Genomic DNA, 20,994 nt, shown 5'->3' with positions numbered 1-20,994 from the left:
CGGGCGGGGCCGGGGGCGCGGCGGCCGTTCCTGGGGGCGGGGCCACAGTAACCCCCTGCGGGGGTGCGCGCGCGGCGGCCCCGGATGCGGAAGTGACGCGCGGGGCGGGCCGGGCGGGCCGGAGCGGGGCCGCGGCGCCGCCGCCGCTCAGGTAACGGTGGGGCGGGGGCGGGGCCGTCCCGGAGCTGTCCCGGGGCTCCGCGGCGGGGCCGCCTCCTCCTCCTCCTCCGCCGGGAGCGGGCGGAGGGGACCGAGCAGCTGCCGGGGACCCGGCCCTGCCCGGGCGCGGCGGGGGCGGGGCGGGGCCGAGCCCGCCCCTGCCGGCACCGGGGCAGACACCGGCGGGCGTGTAATCACCGGCAGCGGCGGCTCCTCCGGTGCGCTGCCGCGGACCCCCGGGGGCGGCCGAGGCGGGGCTGGGAACAAAGGGCCGCCCCGGCCCTGCCCGTGGCTCGAGGTGGGAGCTCCCTGGACAGGGGAAGGGAACCGGCACTCGGGAAAGGGATCAGGACCCGGGAAGCGGATCAGCTCCCGGGACAGGTGTCCTTGCGCGTCCCCCCGGGGCGGGCGCGGTGACACCCGTTTGTGTCCGGGCTGCTCTGGCTTAAGGAGCGGAGGGCAGCGCCCGGCTCATCGGCCCGTGCGTTAGTGAGCTGCCGAACCGATGCTCCCGGGAAGGCCCGCGCAGCCCGCCTTGTCTGTGAGCTCGCAGGGGCCATGCGAGCTCCGGGGCTCCCCTCCCTCTGCCCCCGCAGCCGCCGCGGTGTTTATTTGGGGGCTGCAGAGGGTCCCGACCCCGGGGCTGCGCCCGCACAGGGCAGCCCCTGCACAGCGTCAGGAGGTGCGGGACAGTGTGAGGGTGATGGCTTGGGAAGTGTTCCTTTGAGGCAGAAACGTGAAAAAAAGTTGGGATTTTTTTCCCAAAGATTAGAAACTTACGAAATCCCAGGAAAACGAGCGATGCTTTGGCGAAGGAGCAGGATGTCTGATACAAGTCCCGTGATTTGCTTTGTAGCCTCTTTCCAGGTTTTTCAGGAGATGAGGTTAAATCTGTAGGGAGATGTTGGAATGTGAAAACAAGGCTTGGGAATGTCTAGTTATCCATACTCTGTTCTTTTGTTTGTAAAGCATTTCCTTAAATACCCAAAGGTTTCTCAGCTCCTTCCTTAAAAACATACTTGGAAGTACCTTAAAAACATATTTGGAAGTACCTTAAAAACCTATTTGGAAGTACCTTTCTTAAGCATACATGGTTGAATCTTGAATTCTTTTTAATCTAGTCCAGGAGTTGGACCTCAGTGGTCCTTGTGGGTCCCTTCCAGTTCAGGATATTCTGTGATTAACCCTACAAATGTTGATGTAACATTGCTTTTATTTTTAGGATAAACTGAAAAGCTCAGGACAACCAGTCCTCACCTGCCCTGATGCTCTCAGCTGGGCTGGAGTCTCTCTTGGATTCTCCTGTGGCTGCTGTGCTGGAGGAGTTGTACCCTGGGCTGCCTGGGAGCGTCTCCACGGAACTCATGGCAGTGCCAGGACCTGCCCTGGGACTGGGGGCACAACCTGAGGGGTCAGTGCCTGTGCTCACACACAGGGACACTCCCTGGACTTCTGGAGTAGGAAACTTTTGCCAGAAGACAGAGGATCTGGGGGATGTGCTCGAGGTGGTTTCTCGTGGGCCAGCAGAATCCCTTTCTGAAGAATTGCTGCAGCTTGGAGACCTTGAGGGGGATGAACAAAACAAAAAAAGACACTTTAGGAAAGTGGACTGTTCCAGTGCTGGATACCAGAAAGAAGATGAAGAGGCCCAAGGTGCTGAGGACCGTCATGCCGAAGGCTCTACTTCCACTCCGGGGGAAACTTGGTCAAAACAAGTAAGCAAATGCAAAAATGAATCCCTGTGTGATATCTTGAATTTAGGGTCAGAGTCACCAGGCAGTGGGTTTGGCCAGGGGGTTTCCTGGTTCTCTTCTGTGTCTTCTGCTATTAATCATAAATGGTTTGGGTTGGAAGGGGACCTTGAAGATCATCTTGTTCCACCCTCTGCCACGGGCAGGGACACCTTCCACTAGACCAGGTTGTTCAGAGCCACATCCAACCTGGCCCTGAACATCTCCAGGGTGTGTGTCAGCATTTGGATTATCATGGGTCCAGTGAAAAACGAGGCTGTTCTTCAGCAGACCAGCTGGTGCTGACACCCAGCCAAGGTACTGACCACAAAATAATAGTTACTTCAGTCTGGCAGTGGAATTATAATGCTACAGGTGGCTCCAGTTTAGCATTTCAGTTTTTGGGCTTAGAGTTATTGTTTGTAATGACAGAGGAAATCACTGTTGGTTTACTCTTTCAGAAGAGTAAAAGTAAAAGGGTAAAAGTGTTATGGGTTTTTTTCTTCTCCCCTTTAGCAAACCCTGATGATAAAAACATTATTTCTAGGTCAAAGCTGCTGAAAAATATGCCAAAGAAAATTCTGTTAAAAACTGAAGTCACAAAACTCTATTTAAAAACCGAGAGTTTTAGTGACGTCCTTGATAATTTTCTTTAGTTTGTAAATAGTTTTCACACACACCAAAAGCACACAGGGGAGAAAAAATGTATTGTAAGACATACCAGCCAGGAAATACCAGGATAAGGTGCCCAGGTGTGTGTTTTACATTAATTACTTGGTCTTGCTTAATGCTAAAGTAATTTGTGGGTTTAATTCTGAATTTTGATATCTGTTTGATTTTTTTGAAAGTTTGCAAAAATAAAATGAAATAAATTTTCCACAGTCATTCAGTTTTCCGAGATGAATTTTTAGATATTTCTGAGTTTGGTTGTGGGGTGTTGGTTTGGGGTTTCTTGCAAGTAGACTGAGGTCGTCTGTTGTGAGTTTGTGGGTTTGAGCCCAGGGAAGGGGTGGTAGAAGGTAAATTCCAAAACAGACAGAAAATACCCACATCTTCCCAGAGGTGTAGGGTGGTGGTTTGGGGTGTGAGACTGCCCTGGAGACTGGGTTACTCTGCTCATTCAGATTTTCAACAATTTGCATTTTAAGCCATTTACTTACATTTTAGTTGCCTTTGTCACAGGACCTCATTGCTGCTGAATGTTGCTCTTCTGTGGATGCATCCTTGTTTCATGGTGTGGATTGCAAGGATGGGGCAGGAGTGACAAGTGCTTGTGGGAAGCACTTGCAATGCAAGGCTCTGTGCAAGGCTCACCTGCCCACAGGTTTCTTGGTGATTTGCTTTCCCTGAACTAACCCAGCTGGGCAGGTGCAGGTCAGAAATCCATCCATCCATCCATCCCCACTGATCTTTGTCTTGTTTCAGGAGGACCCTCACTGCAACCAGCAAGAGGCAAAGTCTTCAAGAGCCCGTTGCACTGAAGTTGCAGGATCTCTGAGGAGCACAGGTAGATACTTTAGCTGTACATCCCTCTCTACCCCCTGCTTCCCTCCCAGTTACTTATTGTTGATTTAAAATTGATGATGAATGATTTGGGGATAGTTCATTTATTTTGTTTTACAGAAGAAACTATTTCCCTGCATAGCTATAATAACACCAAACCTTAAAGCTTTGCTTTGCCCTGGCAGCACATGTACTTTCCTGAAGACCTTTTCTATACAAGATGTATATTAGTTATTTAATTCAAGTAATCATTTACCCCAAAGCAGAAGGGGGTGCCAGTGGAAGCTGTTTTGCATTTCATTTTGTTTCAAAGCTGGATTATATGAGAGCAGTAATAGCAAATACATGGAACAGTATTAGCCATTTTTGAATGTTTTAAAAAGTGAAATTAAAAGGGCAGAATCCAAAGGAAGAGGACAACTAAGCTAAATCTAAATTTCATTATGATCCTCCAGAATCTTCTAGCTCCAAATACTTTGGTCACTTTGCCTGCATCTAGTACTTATTTTCTTTTTTCCTCCCTGCTTTCTTAACCTTAACTTCTGCTTAGCTGACAAATGCCATCTAGTCTTAGTCACTAGAAAATCTGGAAAAGATCTGCAGAATTTTGAGCAAAAATATTCCCTGTAAAGTTTTGAATATGAAGATATTCTATGGTAACTGTAATTCCTTAATTAGCACCTTCTTTGTGATTTTATGGAAGAAGTTTATTAATAATCCAAATTGCTTGGACAGATGAGATATGCCTTGTGTTCCTTTGGATGAGTCACTGACAGAAATGTCTTCAAGGAGGAAGAAATGGCCACTCAATGCCCAGCCATCTTTCCAGGCTGGAGCAGATCAAATCCCCAGTTTTGATGTTAAAAACAAGCTTTATGCTGGTGGCCTGTGTGTTAAGTGTTAGTTATAGGACCTGCATTGCACCTCGCTCGATAGTAGAGGAATCTGAAATACCCAGGTCTTGGAATGCTCAAGGGAGTGTCTGTATTGAAATGGTTGGGTTTGTTACCTTAGGCTGGTGGTGGAGTTCCTTTATCTTCTAAAGGCTGGTGGTAACATTGTTAGCATCGATTCTCCCTTTTGGAAACATGCTGGGCACTGACACTGCAGTGTTGCTGCAACAGCCAGAGGGACTAAGCTGAGTGCTGTCCAGATTTAGTGTATGCTTCTGATTTGCTTTATCTTTTCTTATGCAGAGGAAAACCAAGGAAATGTTCAGGTGACAGCTGAAACTCTGCCAAAGCTCCCTGAAGAAGTACAAGGTATGAAGGCTGATGGGACTAGGATATTTAGTAAAGCAGGATGCAGGAATGACAGAGTGAGTAAAGGTCTTCCAGCTGAGAGCAAGGAATGCCCAGATGTAGACACAGTCCTGGCAAGAGCTGGGGTTAAACAAACCAGCATCTTAGATTTTCTAGAGCCTTTAAGAGTCACGGACATTGGAGCAGCCACAGACCATCCTCAAGACTTTGCTGGGCTGGAAGCCCACACTGCCATGAGAGCAGGGGGGAGTGGTGTGTCTGCCTTGGAGATTAAAGAAGAAAAGTTACCCAGACAAAATCCTGTTAATGAATTCAGTGCATCACGTGCTCATTGCCAGACTTGTCAGCAGGATGAAGAACATGATGCTCATGACTTCTGTAAGGGGGCTGTACCCAAACAAAATGACCCTTGTGGGTTGTCCTCAGCAGGGAGCTGTAGGACACTGTCCACAACGAGTTCTGGAGCTTCATGTCCGGTTCTGAAGAGCATCTCTTATCTGGACTTCAGAAATATGCCAGTAGAAAACAGCAGTACTGCAGTTCATGGAATTATCAATGAACCCCCCCTAAAGTATCTTCCCCAAAACATGGAACCTCACACTCATTATGATCACGGAACTGGGTGTGTAGGGAATCAAAGCTCCACATCTGTGCCAGTAGAGCAGATCCCAGCAGTGAGGAACAAAGGATTATCTAGTGCTAAAACTGATCCTAGGGAATTAAGTGCTGGTATAGGTAAATCATACAGCTCTCAGTTTGGACAGGCTGCTGAAGTCTGGAGAAAAATTGCTGTGGGAGATAACATGGAAGTTTGGAGCTGGCCTGAAACTCAACAGGGTGTTGATCATTGTCATTCTTCAGTTTTTAGTTCTGTTGCTTCATTTCCTGAGGACTTCTCCAAGGAAAAATTTAAAAGAATCCCATCAGAAGGTGAGAAGTTAAAAAAGAACCAGTGGCAATTCTCTGTCAGTGACCTGTTCAAGGATGGTAGAAAAGAAAAGAGTCTGTTGATGGAAACAGGCAACATTGCTTCCCATGGAACTGAACAGAGAGACATAAGCTCTTACAATACCTCCAATAAAATTCCTCCTCCCAGCAACCACAGCTGTCTTGACCTTGGTACCAAGCTGGAAAAAGATCCACCCAAGGCACAACTGCTTGCAAAGGACTCTGAGAGCAATACATCAGATGGGTTGGCTGCTGGTGTAGTTGAAGCTGCAGAAGCTGATGGCAGTGGCAGTTTGTCCACTGGGAAAGAAACACATTTGTTTTATACACTAAATGTAAATCTACCTCCTGTTTTACAAAAAGCAAGAGAACCTCATCATAGTGAGTGTCCTCCTTGTACTGCTAATGAAATTTCACACAGGGACAAGGCTTGGGATAATCTGTCTGGAACAGAAACCATTGGTGCTTCTGGAACAACAGGGGCACAAGTCACTGAAGTTTTGCTTCGTAAAGACAAATTCAAGTCTTCAGTAAGTTCCAGGACTTTTGCTAACCCTAATATGACAAGCAGAGTATCCCAAAAGGACGTGAAATCTGCAGGAAATCCAGAGAGAGTGATCACTGGTTTAGAAAATGAACATTGTTACACATGGCATTGTAATAATCAGTGTATAAAAGATCAGTGTACAGCTGCTTGTGCTTCCTGGATTTTATCAGGGAGTGCACGTGTGGGTGAAGTTTTCCTGAACAGTCATTCTGTTGATGTTGATAAGAAGATTGAAGAAAATGGTAATTTGGAAGGAGAGTCCTCATCTGGATATAATACAGAGGCAATCATCCTTCCAGAAGCACACTTCCCTTTGGCATGTGGATCTCTTCCTTGTGAAGATGACTGGGGCAACAGAGGTGTAGCTCTGCATGGGATAAATGACATTCCCACAGGAAAAACCATGTTTTGCTCAGCTTATACTGCAGAGAAGTCTGCTGCTACCTCGGTAAGAGATGAGATTTCAAATAAGAGTGTGGAGGTTGTGAAACTGTTTGATGTTTGTGAAGTAGCTCATGGCAGCAAAGTTGTTTGTGACAGAGAGGAGGCAAAGGAACAGATGTGCACGTGTGCTTCCCAGACAGAGAAATGTGGTGGAACAAGAACTCTGGATTCTCCAAATGCTCCTGAAGGCAATCAGAGAAATAAGACCAGTGAACAGTTATTAGTCACATATTTGGACAAAAACACCCGTGTTCATAATTTTGGATTTTGCAACTCTCTGGGCACCCAGGAGCAGGAGGAAGTGCCCTCACTCCCAGCAGATCCCTCAGATTGCAGCACCTCAGCCTGTGCTGCATGTCCAGCACCTGCCAACGTGAGCATCCCAACACAACATGCCAGCCACAGAGAGCCCACCCTCTGCCCAAGGGAAAACTGGCATCATGGCTGGCAGGGTGAGTTTGGGGGCCCAGGGCCAGGCAGTGACCCGTCCTTAGAGACTTTACCCAACCAACCAAGCCCTGGCTTACAAACTACAGACAGCTCTGAGGAAGGAAGTGAATCTGGCTCTAGTCTGGGGGAGGAGGTAGTGCTGAAAGCAGGGGATGACTTGCCTCTGTTAATGCACAGATATGCAAGAGGAGACGGGTTTGAAGGGACTCTGAAAGAGAATGTAGTGAATTTGGACTCTTTAACTGGTGTGAGAAATGAAGACTGTTCAGGATCCATGGGCTCCATCAATGATCTAATTGAAGAGAAGACAATCAAACTAAAAGAACACGAGGATGAATGTGAAACAGGCAGTAAAGGAACTCTCAAAGAAAGCTCTTCTGACAGCAATGCACATGGCTCACAGCATTGTTCTATCAAACCTGCACCAGAGAAAGCAGAGCTGGTGTTTACAGGAAACAAAACACATCCATCTTTGCCAAAGATGAAGTCATTGGTGGAGGACCAAGAAAATACAGTTAATGCCCAATTTTTACCCATCTCATCAATCCATGGGACATCCATGTCATATAACCCAGAAAATAGGAATGAGCTTTCAGGTACAGAAAACAGAGAAAGTCTGAGCATAAAACCTGTCTTAAATAACACTTGCCCACAGTTAATGTCTGAGCCTGGTAAAGAAACCAGTGCTCCAAGGGGTGTTAGTCCATCCCATTCTGGAAAGTTTGACGGCCAAGAACCTTTTAATAAGACTCAGGTGGATTCAGAAACACTGTCAGCTCTGAGCTGTGGCATCTCTCTGCCTGAGAAAGAAAAGCTGTGTATGTCACCTGAGGATAAACAAAGAGAGAACTGTGATCCATATTCAGCCAAAGTTTTTAGCAAAGATTCTTCAATGACAAAAATTCTTTCTGTAACAATTTCTGTTAAGAGGAAATCCAGCAGTATTGAGATTCCCTCTGCAGAGAGTGAAATGGCACCAGGCTCTCTAAATGGTGCAAAAAGCTCAAGAGTTTGTGCCCACAGCAAAGAAAGCCTGAAAGGTGAGGGGCACTGCACACCAGCTGACATGGATGGGACCTCACCAAAAACTCCTCCCTGTGAAGAGAAGTTTAAAAATACATCTAAGCCAGAAAATATGAATGTGCTTTCAGATACAGAACACAGAGAAAGTCTGAGCATAAAACCTGTCTTAAATAACACTTGCCCACAGTTAATATCTGAGCCTGGTAAAGAAACCAGTGCTCCAAGGGGTGTTAGTCCATCCCATTCTGGAAAGTTTGACAGCCAAGAACCTTTTAATAAGACTCAGGTGGATTCAGAAACACTGTCAGCTCTGAGCTGTGACATCTCTCTGCCTGAGAAAGAAAAGCTGTATATGTCATCTGAGGATAAACAAAGAGATGATTTGTTTTCAGACAAAAAATTCAGCAAAGATTCTTCAATGACAAAAATTCTTTCTGTAATAATCTCTGTTAAGAGAAAATGCAGCAATACTGAGATTCCCTCTGCAGAGAGTGAAATGGCACCAGGCTCTCTAAATGGTGCAAAAAGCTCAAGAGTTTGTGCCCACAGCAAAGAAAGCCTGAAAGGTGAGGGGCACTGCACACCAGCTGACATGGATGGGACCTCACCAAAAACTCCTCCCTGTGAAGAGAAGTTTAAAAATACATGTGTAGAAGAGAAGGTGAGAGAAGAAGTAGCCCCTAGAAAAAAGTTGCTCAGAAATCATCCATGGGCCTTGTTAGAAGATTCTAAAGGGTCTGATAGCAAAATAGTCCCCCTCAGTACTGAGAATCATGGCAAGGTTTGGGAAGAAATCTCAAGATCCAACCTAAATTATGTTTCAAACGAAAGAAAAAATGATGGAAAGCTCACAAACTTAGGTACCAGTGTGCTTTCAGCAACTGTGCAGGACTGTCAAGCTGTGTGTGAGGCAGAGGCTTCCCCAGGAGTGCAGTGTGATCCAACAGCCACACTCCATCCAGCTCTGAGCTCCCCATCAGACAGGGGCACAGAGCCATCCCCAGACTGGGTGGTTTGCAGGGAAGCACGTGTGCCTTACAAATCAACTGCACAGAGCACAGATCATGTAAGGGAGGGAACAGAGGGCCAGGACACAGGACCAACTCGTGCACCTTGCAAGGACAGTGAGGCTTTAGGTTCAAAGAGACTTGACCTAACAGAGGAACATCAAGTAACTAAACAAAAGAAGAAGTATGAAAAGATGGAAGTGCATCAATCAGACCAGGCACACCAAGAACAGAATTTAGAACAGCAAGAGAAAGCAAAAATCACACCCAGTATGTTGCACAGTTCTGAACTCTTGGGCAGCTCTTCAAGTGAGTTGGTGACATCTAGAAATACGAAGTTTGAAGGTCCTTTAGAGGAGACTTTTGCTGTCAGCAGCAGTGAAAGGAAACTATGTAGCACTTTACAAGAAGTTAAAAGGCCAAAGATTACCACAGATATTATTAGTTCACAGTTTTTGAAGACTCAGGATTCAGAAATGGAAAACCTGAACCTTAATTTAGGGTATGATGGAATCCCTGGTGCCTTTGGAACTACAAATAAACTAAGAGGAATGACAAAGAAATTAGGAGGACCTCTTCCACTAAGAATACAACCTGGAAGGACATGCAAAAAGGTTCCCACATCGTATCAGCTAAAAACCATTAGAAAAATTAAAAAAATTAAAAGTCCACCTTTCCTTGAGTTACCCCTGCAAATATTCCCTAAGCAGGAAAACACACCTCTGGAATCTTTGTACTTTCCATGTCAACCACCCCCAATGGAAAGGGAAACACCTTTGAGATTTGCTCCTATGCCAGGGCAGAGGGCCAGGAGGGGCAGTTTGTTGAACAGCTTGAAATTTCGGAAATGTACCAAAGAACCAGCATTGCTGAGCAAGTTGTCTGCCATGGCCAACAAGCTCCTGGCCCCTGCCAAGGGCACCTGTGACTCAGAACCTCGGCCATATTCCTCTGAAATGCTTCCAGTGGGTGACAGGTACAGCCACCACAGATTGAAAAATCTCTTGGAAGCCTTTTCTTGCATTAACAGGAACGTTCACTCACGCTGGGCTGGCAGTTGGTGCACCAAGATGTTCAGCTTTCAGCCTTTGGCACTTTATCCTGTAGAAACTACCAAAATACTTTTTTCAGACTTAAGCCACAAGCCTCCGACCTCTTTCTCGGACACCCCAGTTTTCCCAATTTCTTTTCACATAAAATTGGACTCCAGTCTCGTGCCAGACCTCACAGGGATTACATCCCAGCACTCTGTACATCACGGACCCATTTCCAGAGAAATGCCAGCGCCAGCTTCAAAGTGGACTTTGTCTCTTCTCCTGTCTCAGAGCTGTTCAGATACAACAGCTTTCAAGGAAGATTCTACTCTAAATAAAGAGCTTCATTCCTTTCACTCCAGAACAGCCCCAAGGACTGATGCTCTTCATCCTGACCGTGGAAGAAACACTGTAGCTGAGAGAAGAGGAGGTTGTTCCACCCTTGGCCTTCACACAGTGTTAGCACTTTCTTCCCCTGGATGTTACAGGATTTGGACAAGAAGAAGAAACTTAAGCAGTCACATTCCTACCATCCAGAGACTATTTATATCCCAGCTGGCACAGGGTTTGAAAGGGGCAAGGTATCCAAGCTGTGTATCCGCTGAGCTCGTCTCCTCCTTGCCATACTCACTGGGCAGGGTCCTCTCCATCTGGAGTCAGCACGGTCCCTCTGCCCGTCCTTCCGAAATCCCTCCTCTCCATTCCAATCACTGCAGGTGGCAGCCAAGTGTGGGCATCGAGAACAGGTAAAACCCATCAACTTATTTCTCAGGTTAAATCTGTACAGGGTATATACTGGCTCCTTTTTGGGAGGGAGAGGGTAATTGCAGCTTGCATTGGAGGGGCAGTTTCCCCTGTTCCAAATCTACACATTCTGCTCCGAGAATGGCTCAACGTGGAAGATTCTTTCCTACAGAACAGTCTGTTAGCTGAATTTAAATATATTTGCCTTCACTTCTTTAATACTGTCCTGTTTTGGCAGAATGGCTAACTCTATTTTCTTCTCCCTTGCAAAATATACACACCATGCATCAGAGTATGTAATGCAAAAGGTGAGCTACTTCATTAGGTCTATTCAGAGTGACTGCAGAGCAACTGGATTTCTGAGGTAGGAAAGTTTTTTTCAGAGGTCTGAGGCACAAGTGCCACTTGGAACCAACTGTAAAGTGCTCGATATCAGGTTAGGAAGAATCGGAAGGGGAGGGGGGTTGCATTCAGTTAAACTTTTAATTGTATTCCATGACTGTTCTATGCTGATTAAAGCCTCTCTGTGCATGTTATACCTTCTGACAGTGTGTGCCTGGTATTGCTGTCACACACAAGTGTAGCTCCAGTTCATGCTGGTAATGAATTTTTCTCTGTGTGTCATTCTTGTTATGAGTGGGGAGAGGACTGAAATCTACTTTGTATATTTAATTTAACTTTGCTGTCAGCATTTAAGATCATTTTACTAATAAACAGAATGAAGAGGAGGTTTTCCTAGCTCTGTCACAGGATTTTTCCATGCTTTTAAGCAAAGATTCTGCTCTTTATCCCTCAGTGACATGGGGCAGTTAGTCCTTGGTTTTATTCCTGGGCAGAGTAAAGGCTCCTGAGCCCTGTAGCAAAGTCCTTTTGATGAATTCTTTTGATTAGTGTGGCAGTCTGAACTGTTGAATTTGTCTTAGCTTGAAATAAGTGTAACCAAAAATCCTGCCAGATAACTAATGCTGCACTTTGCTTTCTATAAACACACCTAAAAGTTTAACACCTGTTAATATAAATTCTAATGTCTACCAAAGGTGTGACTGAGCTTATGGAAGGGCTGCCCCATTCTGGGAGCTGTCTGCACTAAAATAAGTTGGATAGTGACATAGAGACAAGTCTCAGCACATTCTGTGGGAGCTGCTTCTGTTTTCATTCCAGCTGAGTCAATTTATCAGGCTGAATTTTCTAATGAGCAAACGAGTAGCTCTGGAATAATCTTATCAGTGAAGTACAGTTTGAGCACTAAGCTTAAAAATAACACATTGGTAAAAACAAAACAAAGACCTTTTTAAAACTTACCTGTGTGTATGAGGTGAATGTATTGTTTGGTACTGCTGAGGCTTGTTGTCCTTGTAAGATGAGTTCATTCCTGACATGAAGGGTTGTTTGAAAACTGCATGTCTTGCTATGAATGAACTTCTTCCCAAAGGGAGAGAATTTAAATCAAACCTTTTCACTTCAAGTGAAAAATAACCTGGAGTTAAAATAGTCTAAAACTCCCTTTGTTTTTTCTCCAAAGTATCTTACAAATATGTGTGTGAGGCAGCTTTAATTCTGCCCCGCTCGGATTCTCTTCCAAGTGAAGTTATTGTAGCATGTGGTGAGTTGAAAAGTTTAAAGAAGTGCAGCAAATAAATTCTATTTCTAAATCAAAATGAATATTAAAAGTTTGGCTATAAAACAACATAAAGAACAAAACCTACAATTTTAAATATTTAACACCTTTTTAGATTCCATTTTGGCGAAGACTGACTGCCTGTTCTCATCAACTAATAATTCTTAAAGTTATTTACAGGAACAGTGAAAAAAGGACAATTCAGTTAATGCCTCTTAAATTTGTGTGTACTCAAAAAAAAAATCATGAAATAAATGTTTGGTATGTAAATACAAGAAGTGTGTTTGGTGCAATCTAAAAGCATTTTCAGCTCCCAGTATGACAGAAATCTTTGCTTCTTTTAAGATAGTTAAAAATCACAAAAAATTGAAAAGTTCCCTGCAGGCCATTTTCTTCTGAAAAAGATTTTTCTCTTTAAATTATTTTACTCATAGTGTTTTCAATAACCAAGAGAACAAGGAACTAGAGTAGTTCTCCTGCCTAAAAATAATCTTCTGTCACTTCCACTTCTTTCAGTGGTCTTTTCTCTAATTAATGCTTATTTGGATTAAATATTTCTAAAGGGTTTTTTTCCTGTTCTTGTAATTTATTATTATTGTTATTTTATTATTATTATTGCATAACACAGTAAGCTCTGCTCTGGCACAGAGGGCTCTGCTGCACTCCTGAGCCAGGTTCCAGCAGCGTTGGAATAGTGGAACAGTGAGAGAAACAAAATGTTACAGTTCTGGTAGAAAGGAAAAACACAAGAAAAGGGTCTTTCTGACCACCTTCTCTATAGTTAGTTGGACTTCCCTGTGCTGCCAGCATGGCTGGGTTTTAGAACAGCAAAGTGCATTTAGCTGTGGATTTGAGAGAACAAGATTTGCTGTTTAATGCAATAAAAGCTGTCCAAACTGATTTCCTGCTGTTAATAGTACAGCTTAATGTCAAAGGACTTTTATGCCATAGATTTATGGTAATTACCAACCCATTGGTTATTCCAATTGATAAGGACAAGGCTGTGAGGTTGGAGACAACAGGGAGTTAATCTTATGGAAATACTTCCTTTCACTTGTTACTGTTGCCATTATGCACTTTGTTTTATTTAGCAGCCAAATCCTTCAAGGTTTTTGGTTACTTTAAGAACTGGGGGGTTTGAATAAGGAGTATAGACTTTCATAGAAATAATTACAACTTTTAGACTTTAATAATTACATAGAAATAATTATGACTTGCAATACTACTGTCTTCCTCTCTTTCTATACTTTTATTTCCTTACCTCACCACTACCATTTTTAAGTGAAAGTAGGACTATTTCCTTAACAAGCTGTCAATGAAATTTAGTGGCCTAAATGGCAGATGTATCTTGCTTTAATATCATTTTAATCTTTCATTCTCATTCCTGCTATGAGTATCTTTTGTCTTACAGTCCAGTTTATACTAATAATTTTTCCCTCGTCTTGCTATGGTGTAGACCTAATTTCTGCCTTGTTTTGTTTTGTTTTCTCGTTGTCCTTTTGAAGCAGCTATGCCATGTTACCACACTTACCTGCCCAGAGTATGGAAGCACTGCAGACTGCAGGCTGTGACATTCGGTGAGTCTCGTGGCCGTGGATGTTTATTCTGAGCAGTGGGACCATGAGCTTTCTCACAAAGCCATTGCTTGTGTCATTTTGGCTTTCAGCTTTTGGCAGCTCACTCCCAGAACAGCTTTGTGATTGAAAAGTTAGTGAAGTAACCTGACTGGGTGATGTAATGGAGAAGAGTGGAGGGGCATTAATGCAAACCCCCTGTAAGTCATTGCACAGAACAGTCCTGGTACTTTGAACCATGCTGTGCCACTTTTTATGACATGAATATGTGAAACTATAGAAGTTTTGGTTCCTTACTTGATCTATGTCCTTCCTGCCTGAGCGACTGGACATTTGGTGCTGAAACTTCCTTCTGTTCTTTTTCAGTGCAGGGATGGCAGATATAAGAGCTGTATTTTAAGTTTATCTGTAAATAGAAAGTATGATTAATAGTTGTGTCTTAGAAATTTGCTGGCAGAAAAGGATTAATCTTTTTCTATCAGTGGTTGATAAATAGAGCTGTAAACTAGTTATAGAAAAAGAGTGGATTTAAAATTATGTGTTCAGATACTCTGGCAGTTGAGTTTGTGTCAGTACCAGTGTGGGCTGCAGTTTTGGCTCTGTGTGTGTACCAGAGTTCACTTCCTGGGGCAGTGTCTGTGAACTCCATTGCTTTTCGTGCCCATATTGCAATGTAGGAACACCACTGAGAGCAGGGAATGCTCTGCAGTGTCAGCTGGGTATTAATCTACATGTGTTCCCCTCTTCCTCTGTTACAGCCTGGAAGCTTCATTCCCACTCCCGTTACCAAAGCCTCCCACACTCCCAGAGTCGTTGCCATCCCCCCCCAGGCTTTCAGCACCTGAGCTCCAGGTCCGTGCCCTCGATGGAGCCGATGGGCCCGTCCCAGCCTGTCTGAGATCCCAGGATGACACAGAACTGAAAAAAGTGAGCTCATTTTATACTGTAGGTCTCTCAGACTCTTGGGTCTCCAGAACTCGAAGCTGCTGCTGCTGCTGAATATTAACCTTGTAACTGTTAAAGATGAGGGGAGAAAACAGGCTGCAGGGTCTGGTCTGTGCTGCTGCTTTCTTTGATTCATGCAGAAAGAAGGTGGTAAACCAGAGAGGAATGTTTAATCTATAGATAATAGCATACTAGGTAATACTCAGCATATAAACATACTCAGCAGAAAAGGGAATTCTGTTGACTGGTGTGGTTGTAATTTTCTTCATTTTAACTTTTTTTTCCTGCTTTCTTTTTTTAAGACTGAGCCAGAAAAGAGGCCAAAGAAAGTCTCAGAGATCCGAATCAGGAAAACTGTTCCCAAGCCGGACACTAACCTTACTCCAATGGGACTGCCCAAACCAAAAAGGTGAGCAGTGTCTCTGAAATGGACTCAGACAAGCTCCTGCTGCTTGCATTTCCTGCATATGAGTACAGTCACCTCAGTAACTGCTTCTCTTACCATCACTGTTTTGTACAGCCCCAGCTGAGTGATGTCTGATGTTTGCTGTCAGCTCTATCAGAACTACTCACTGAGGTTTGGCCAAAATGGGGAAAACTCAACTGCAATGCAATGATTTTTCTAAAGAAGAAAGAAGTTTGTTTTGATAAACACAGATTGAAAATCAGTCATTCTGCAGTGCACAGAGATGAAGTGATCTGTTGGAAAGTTCTGTTGATGCACATCATGTTGGAGTTCTTCCCAGTTCCTTCCTTGTTTGTGGCATATGATCTTAGGGAAGTGAGGGTAATCACAGTGCCAAATGTTGATAAAGCTTTTCCAATCAGTCATGTGGTATTTTGTTCACTTTTGTCTTAAACACAAGTGGCAGCTTTGACAAAGGAATGCATTTCTTCAGAGATCAGCTTGAGAATGGGCAATAACTAAAAGGAGTCTCAAGAGATAAAGTGTTGATCTGTTAGACTTGAAGATTTTTCTTAGCTTTCATCAGAAAGGGACCTGTGAAGGCATTTCCCCTTCTTCTTTTGAGCTTCATTATTTCAAAGCATCACAGAATGCTAGAAGGAATACTGACCTCTGCAGAAAGGGCAAGTCTTGACCCAGACCTTATAAAAACACTGCATGAAATTAGGTCCTTAATGAGCTCATTTTTCATTCCTCCCTGTCCCCAATTAAAGCACAATTACTCAGCGTTTAGGCAGAGAACTTGTACTTGTTTCTCATAAATCTGCTTGCTGGGAAGAGAAGTGGGTTTGAAATTCTTCTTGATTGATTTGTCATTACTTTTTTTCAGGCTTAAGAAGAAAGAATTTAGTTTAGAAGAAATTTACACAAACAAGAACTACAAGTCCCCTCCTCCAGCCAGGTTGGTTCTGCTTCCTAATGAGAAAACTAAGATGAATGTAAATTAATTAGGCAGAGAGAGAGAGGAGATGAAACATGTCTGAAAGCTGAGAGGGAGATAGGTTTTTTAAATTGCACTTTAAAGTGGTAGAGAAAGTTAATTCAAAAATAGCATCTTTTACTATTTGGATGGAAAGCAGTAAAGTAGAATATGAACTAAGAATTTGCAGCTGGTTAAGTATGGATTTGTATATTTTTTCCATCTACTCATTCATTCCAGTCTCCATCCAAGTGAAGTAATTACTTTTTCAGAATTCAAAGGGAACTATGTGTTCTTTAAAATATTAATGTCATCAGATGTTCAAACCTATTTATTCTATAAAATCAAGATTCTATAATTGAGCTGAAATGCAGATAGAAAGAGATTCCACCCCAGTGTCTCTGCAGCAGTGAGGAATTAACTGGCAGTAACATGCAGTGGCAGGAGGTGGAAGCTGTGGATAATATTCATCACAGGAGGTGTGGAGGGGCTGTAAAAATGTCAAAGCTAAAGCAGCTTTACTTGGGTTATGAAATCCCCCAGTGTCCCTGTCCATGGAAGGGAGCAGCAGCTGCTGCTGCTGCTTGAGTATTCACCAAGTGTTCCCTGCTTTTACCAGGAGCTTGGAAACAATCTTTGAAGAGCCCAAGGAGAAGAATGGACACTTGATTTCTGTCAGCCAGCAGAAGAGAAAGCGGATTCTCGAGTTCCAGGACTTTACTCTTCCCCGGAAAAGGAAGACACGAGGCAAAGTCAAAGCAGTGGGTTCTTTCACCCGAGCCAAAAGGGCTGCCCTGCAGAGTGCAGAGCTGGATGTGCTTCTGAGTCAGAAGCTCATGGCCCTTGAAGCCTTTTTTGCAGAGGAGGTGGAGCAGGAGCAGGCCTCCGGCATCTGAGGGAGCCACGGAGCTGGGAATGGTCCAGTCAGCCTCTGGAGTATTTTCCTCTGGGGACAAATCTACTGACTTCTTCATGCATTACTCTGTTCTAACATCTGATAATCAGTTTTTGGCTGTGACCCTCTTTAAGGTGCTATTTTGTTTTTTATTTTTTTAAATGCTATTGGAGGGATTCTTTTAAGTCCCTATTGGAGTGTAACACAGCCACATAAATTTACCCTTCCTTCCTCAACCTCTGGAAAATACTGCTTATATTTAATTAATTATGTTTAAACACCTTTTGGGGGTAGAGTAGGAGTGTAAAGGAGGAAGTAGTGCACTTTCAGTGATGCTAGAACTCTGTACTCCAGATCATTTGCACATTTGAGTCTGCTGTTGTTACTGTAATTAATGGCTATTTTGAACAACGTGACAGAAGAGATGCAGTGTTTGATAAAGGTGAATTCTAGCAAACACATTCTTGATATACCACTAACTTTTTAATAATTAAACGTAGCTGTCTGGGTTTGCATTCAATTGTTTCTTCCTTCTGTTGACTTAGAAGGTTCCTTCTGAGTTTCTGTGCCCTTCCTGGCTCCAGGCAGGCAGAAGCCTCACATAACTAGACTTTATATAACTTGCACTTTGTATATGTTTCTTTATTTGGTGCATGAGGACACCTTTTAACATTATTAAACTCAAAAAAGGGTAATGTTTTAAGGAAAAATGGTGCCCAGTACTACTTTTTCCCAAATAGTAGATATTTTACTTACTTGGCTGATGCCAACCTCTTCTCCAGAGGAAAAGCCCATGAGGATGTTAAACTGCAGGATACATAAGCAGAGATTTCTATTTAACTGAGCTGCTGCATAGAGAGAATACCAACAAAATCTTTGGGCCTTGCTTTAAAGTTATTTTAAACCCATTAAAAATATTAACTTAATGTCAACAAGAATTTTTTTTTCCATCTTAAAGGGTTTTTTACCACTGTAGATTTTTAATTCCTGTAGCTCTTAACTGGATCCTCTCTGTACACACTGTTGTCCATAATAGCCAGTGCTGCACCAAGAGCCTCCTGGCACGTGGATATTTTTTATGTAAGGCCATTTGTAATCCCCTGATGCAGCTCTGGGCAGTTTCTCAGCTCTACCTTTTGAAGGAAGAGAGCTCCCTTCTGGCATAACTTCTGTTACCCTTACTTGAAGCATAATTCCAGGTGAATGCCAGCTGCAGTTCAGGTCATTGTCCCTTAGTGCCTAGAGGAGTTATTCAGGCAAAGCTGTCACTCCTGGGATGCTCAAATTGAATTAGTCTGTTCTTTCTTTCACTTGAACTTGCACTTTCTTATTTACCTGCCCATGTAATAGAGTTTCTATTGACCTTCAAAGTGAGCAAATATCTAGTGGGTGGGTATTTTTTATAAAGTCCCAATAAATGCAGGACTGAAAATACTATAATTATCTTCTGTTGCTCTACCACTTCTGTTACTGACCAAACAGAAAACTAAAAATTATCAAGCAATCTGTTGAATTTCAGAGCTTTGAAAGTAGAGAAATGGAAGAGGATTATAACACTGTGTGTGCCTGAGTCTTGAAAGAAGTCTAATCTGGTTGGTTTTGCTTCCAACTTATGTGCTGGGATTCCCAAAGGTTTACATTCTTGTTTTTAAGGGTAATTATCTTTAATCAGGAAGACTGAAGAAAAGAGAGGAGTGCACACTTAGAGGAGTAGGGTTTGGAGTTTGAGGGTAAAGTAACAAGGCAGGCAAAGTTTGAACATATTGACATACTATTTTTCTGGTTAAGCTGTTAAGCTGCTGTAGAACATTCTAATCCTCTTTATTTTTGTAAAAAGAAATCCCTAAAAAACAAAGGTTGACTGCCTCCTAAAAAAATGTTTGAAACTTTCCCTATCCTGGTTTATTAGCCCAATTATGGATTGGTTGGAAGTGGTAGCAAGAGTGAGAGATATATTTTTATGGATTTATGCTATAAAATGGAGTGTTAGAGAACATTCATTCACCTTCTATTAATATGGGAGGCTTCCAGTGCTGTGACACAATTGAGCTGTAACCTTAGTGGGGGCTTTAAGGAAATAAAGATATGGGTGGGGAGGGAAGAAACTTGGGTCCAGGAAAAGTTCAGACCTCTAATGTACTTTAAAACATGGAATGTGTTAAGTTTTTTCCTTTGGGTTATGTTGGGGTTTGTTTGTTTGTTTTGGGTGGGGATTTTTTATCTGCCTCTCTGTTTGTCTTGTCTCTGATTGCTTTGAAAGAACATTTCTTAGCTTGCTTTCTACAAGCTACAGCAGAGAGAGCAAAGAAAACACTCTTTGGTTTACAGTAATTGAAGGAGTTACAAAAATGTTGCAGTTGCTTAGCCCGTCCCAGACCTTAGTTTGTGGCAACCCAAATATCCAGCATTATTCTCTTTTGGTTCAGTGTCCGTATGATGATGTGAGCTAATGGAGACCAAACATCTCCCCCCTCCAGCAAACAGGTGTCAGTTGTGCTTGTGCACTTTTTTCTCTTTTCCTTTCCCACCTCTGTTGCTGTTCACAGCACTCCTGGAACAGCCTGTTCCCTGGGGCTGCTGCCTGCACACTGGGAGTGGGGACTGGGCAAAAGCTGGGCATTGGCCACTCTGAGCTGCTTCTGTCACAGAGAACTGCAAGAAAAAAGGACAGAGGGCCTGTAGCTGGAGGAGATGTGCATTTGCCTTTTCATCAAGTGAACCCACTCCAGTGAGGATTTTTTTGTATCACCATGGAAAGACATTGTGTATCTTTGCTCACAGAGTGATGACTAGAGCAGCTCGAGAAGGCTTGCAAAGCTTTTGCCATGTCCTGTCTCTTAGTAGTAAGTTATGGAGAGCCAGGCAGCTCTTTGCTAGATTTGCTGATTATGGGAGATTGAAAGATCACTTTCCAAGAAAAAAAAATGTTATTTTCATCATGCTATGACTGGAGCAGCTGAGGCTCCTTAATGTATGGTACAGCATTAGCCTGGCTGGCCTCTTGGCTGTGTACATTTGAGTTCTGATGACTGCTGGATATGAATTCCTGCCAGCAGTTCTCATTGTATTGGATTACAGGTGGGCCTTTGGTATATTATGTTCCAAGTGCTTTTCTAGCATATGGATGATAACTGTGGATTGAAAATCTGTATGATGCTATCAAGTTAACAAATAGCTCCATGAGAATTTGTACACTTGTGCCATTAGCCTCCATCATGCTCTTGGCATTTTGTTTCTGTTCAATATTGTGTGAATCTAAAATTTTACTGTTTCTTTTGTGTGTGTTTTTAATTTATGGAAATAAATTTTTCTGAGAACCTTTCAGTTTTTTAAGGCCTTCAGGCTTGTGTGGCTAAACATGCATGATACATGTCCTGCATACATTGGGGGAAAGAGGTCAAATCTCCAAAGAGATGGACACTGTTAAGTAACAGGGTGTTGGTGAGGCACAGAGCAGCAGTTCTGGTGTTCCTTCATCCACAGCCACACCTGAAGAGGAATTTTAAGCATGATCTACTCACAGCATGGAGGCTGCATCCATCTCTTGAGACAGCAGACTAGTAGGAGCCCAAGAGCACGGCCAGTTCCTGCTCTGCTCAGAGCTGAGATTCCAGGCTGGAGCTGGCCAGTGCTCCAGGCTGTGCAAGGCAGTACCTGATGCTTGGGAATCAGAGCTGGAGCACAGGAACATCACCAAGGCCTGTACTGTCTGTGTCAGAAAATGCC

General features: G+C 43.5%; 2 protein-coding genes across 12 annotated transcripts in view; one reads left to right on the top strand and one right to left on the bottom strand.

The window, feature by feature from the left end:
* The window catches only part of DEPDC5 (DEP domain containing 5, GATOR1 subcomplex subunit), a 43,578-nt gene extending 42,064 nt beyond the window's left edge, over window positions 1-1,514 (bottom strand). For all 5 annotated transcript variants that reach the window (XM_051805329.1, XM_051805333.1, XM_051805334.1 and 2 more), the window contains exons 1-2: window positions 1,417-1,514; window positions 940-1,050 (exon numbers count right to left, since the gene is read on the bottom strand). The gene's annotated coding sequence lies outside the window, so the exon portion shown is untranslated. The remainder of the gene's footprint in view (window positions 1-939; window positions 1,051-1,416) is intronic.
* Window positions 110-20,589, top strand: PRR14L (proline rich 14 like). Of its 7 annotated transcripts, none has more exons than XM_051805323.1 (9): window positions 110-151; window positions 1,382-1,874; window positions 3,315-3,396; window positions 4,589-10,853; window positions 13,975-14,046; window positions 14,802-14,970; window positions 15,291-15,397; window positions 16,284-16,355; window positions 16,993-20,589. In XM_051805323.1, exons 2-9 carry the CDS (start codon window positions 1,425-1,427, stop codon window positions 17,267-17,269), a joined length of 7,494 nt encoding a protein of 2,497 aa, XP_051661283.1. In that variant the 5' UTR covers window positions 110-151; window positions 1,382-1,424; the 3' UTR covers window positions 17,270-20,589. The 7 variants fall into 7 exon arrangements, with proteins under 7 accessions (XP_051661283.1, XP_051661286.1, XP_051661285.1 ...); XM_051805326.1 differs by lacking the exon at window positions 110-151 and having other exon boundaries at window positions 187-1,874; window positions 4,589-4,654; window positions 5,516-10,853; XM_051805325.1 differs by lacking the exon at window positions 110-151 and having other exon boundaries at window positions 187-1,874; window positions 4,589-8,083; window positions 8,633-10,853.
* Window positions 20,590-20,994: the final 405 nt, after the last annotated feature.

Source organism: Manacus candei, unplaced genomic scaffold (genome assembly GCF_025592945.1).
Source record: "Manacus candei isolate 608988 ecotype Guabito, Panama unplaced genomic scaffold, ASM2559294v1 h1tg000064l, whole genome shotgun sequence".
NCBI lineage: Eukaryota > Metazoa > Chordata > Aves > Passeriformes > Pipridae > Manacus > Manacus candei.
The sequence above is the reverse complement of the archived record's forward strand: the minus strand, read 5'-3'. Positions and strand labels throughout refer to the sequence as shown.

What these genes read in the sequence shown, in the direction of transcription:
- PRR14L (XM_051805323.1), top strand. Translation starts at nt 1,425, where the DNA reads ATGCTCTCAGCTGGGCTGGAGTCTCTCTTGGATTCTCCTGTGGCTGCT. An exon ending in GGACTGCCCAAACCAAAAAG is followed by an intron (nt 15,398 to 16,283) that starts GTGAGCAGTGTC and finishes ACTTTTTTTCAG; the next exon opens with GCTTAAGAAGAAAGAATTTA. An exon ending in AAGTCCCCTCCTCCAGCCAG is followed by an intron (nt 16,356 to 16,992) that starts GTTGGTTCTGCT and finishes TGCTTTTACCAG; the next exon opens with GAGCTTGGAAACAATCTTTG.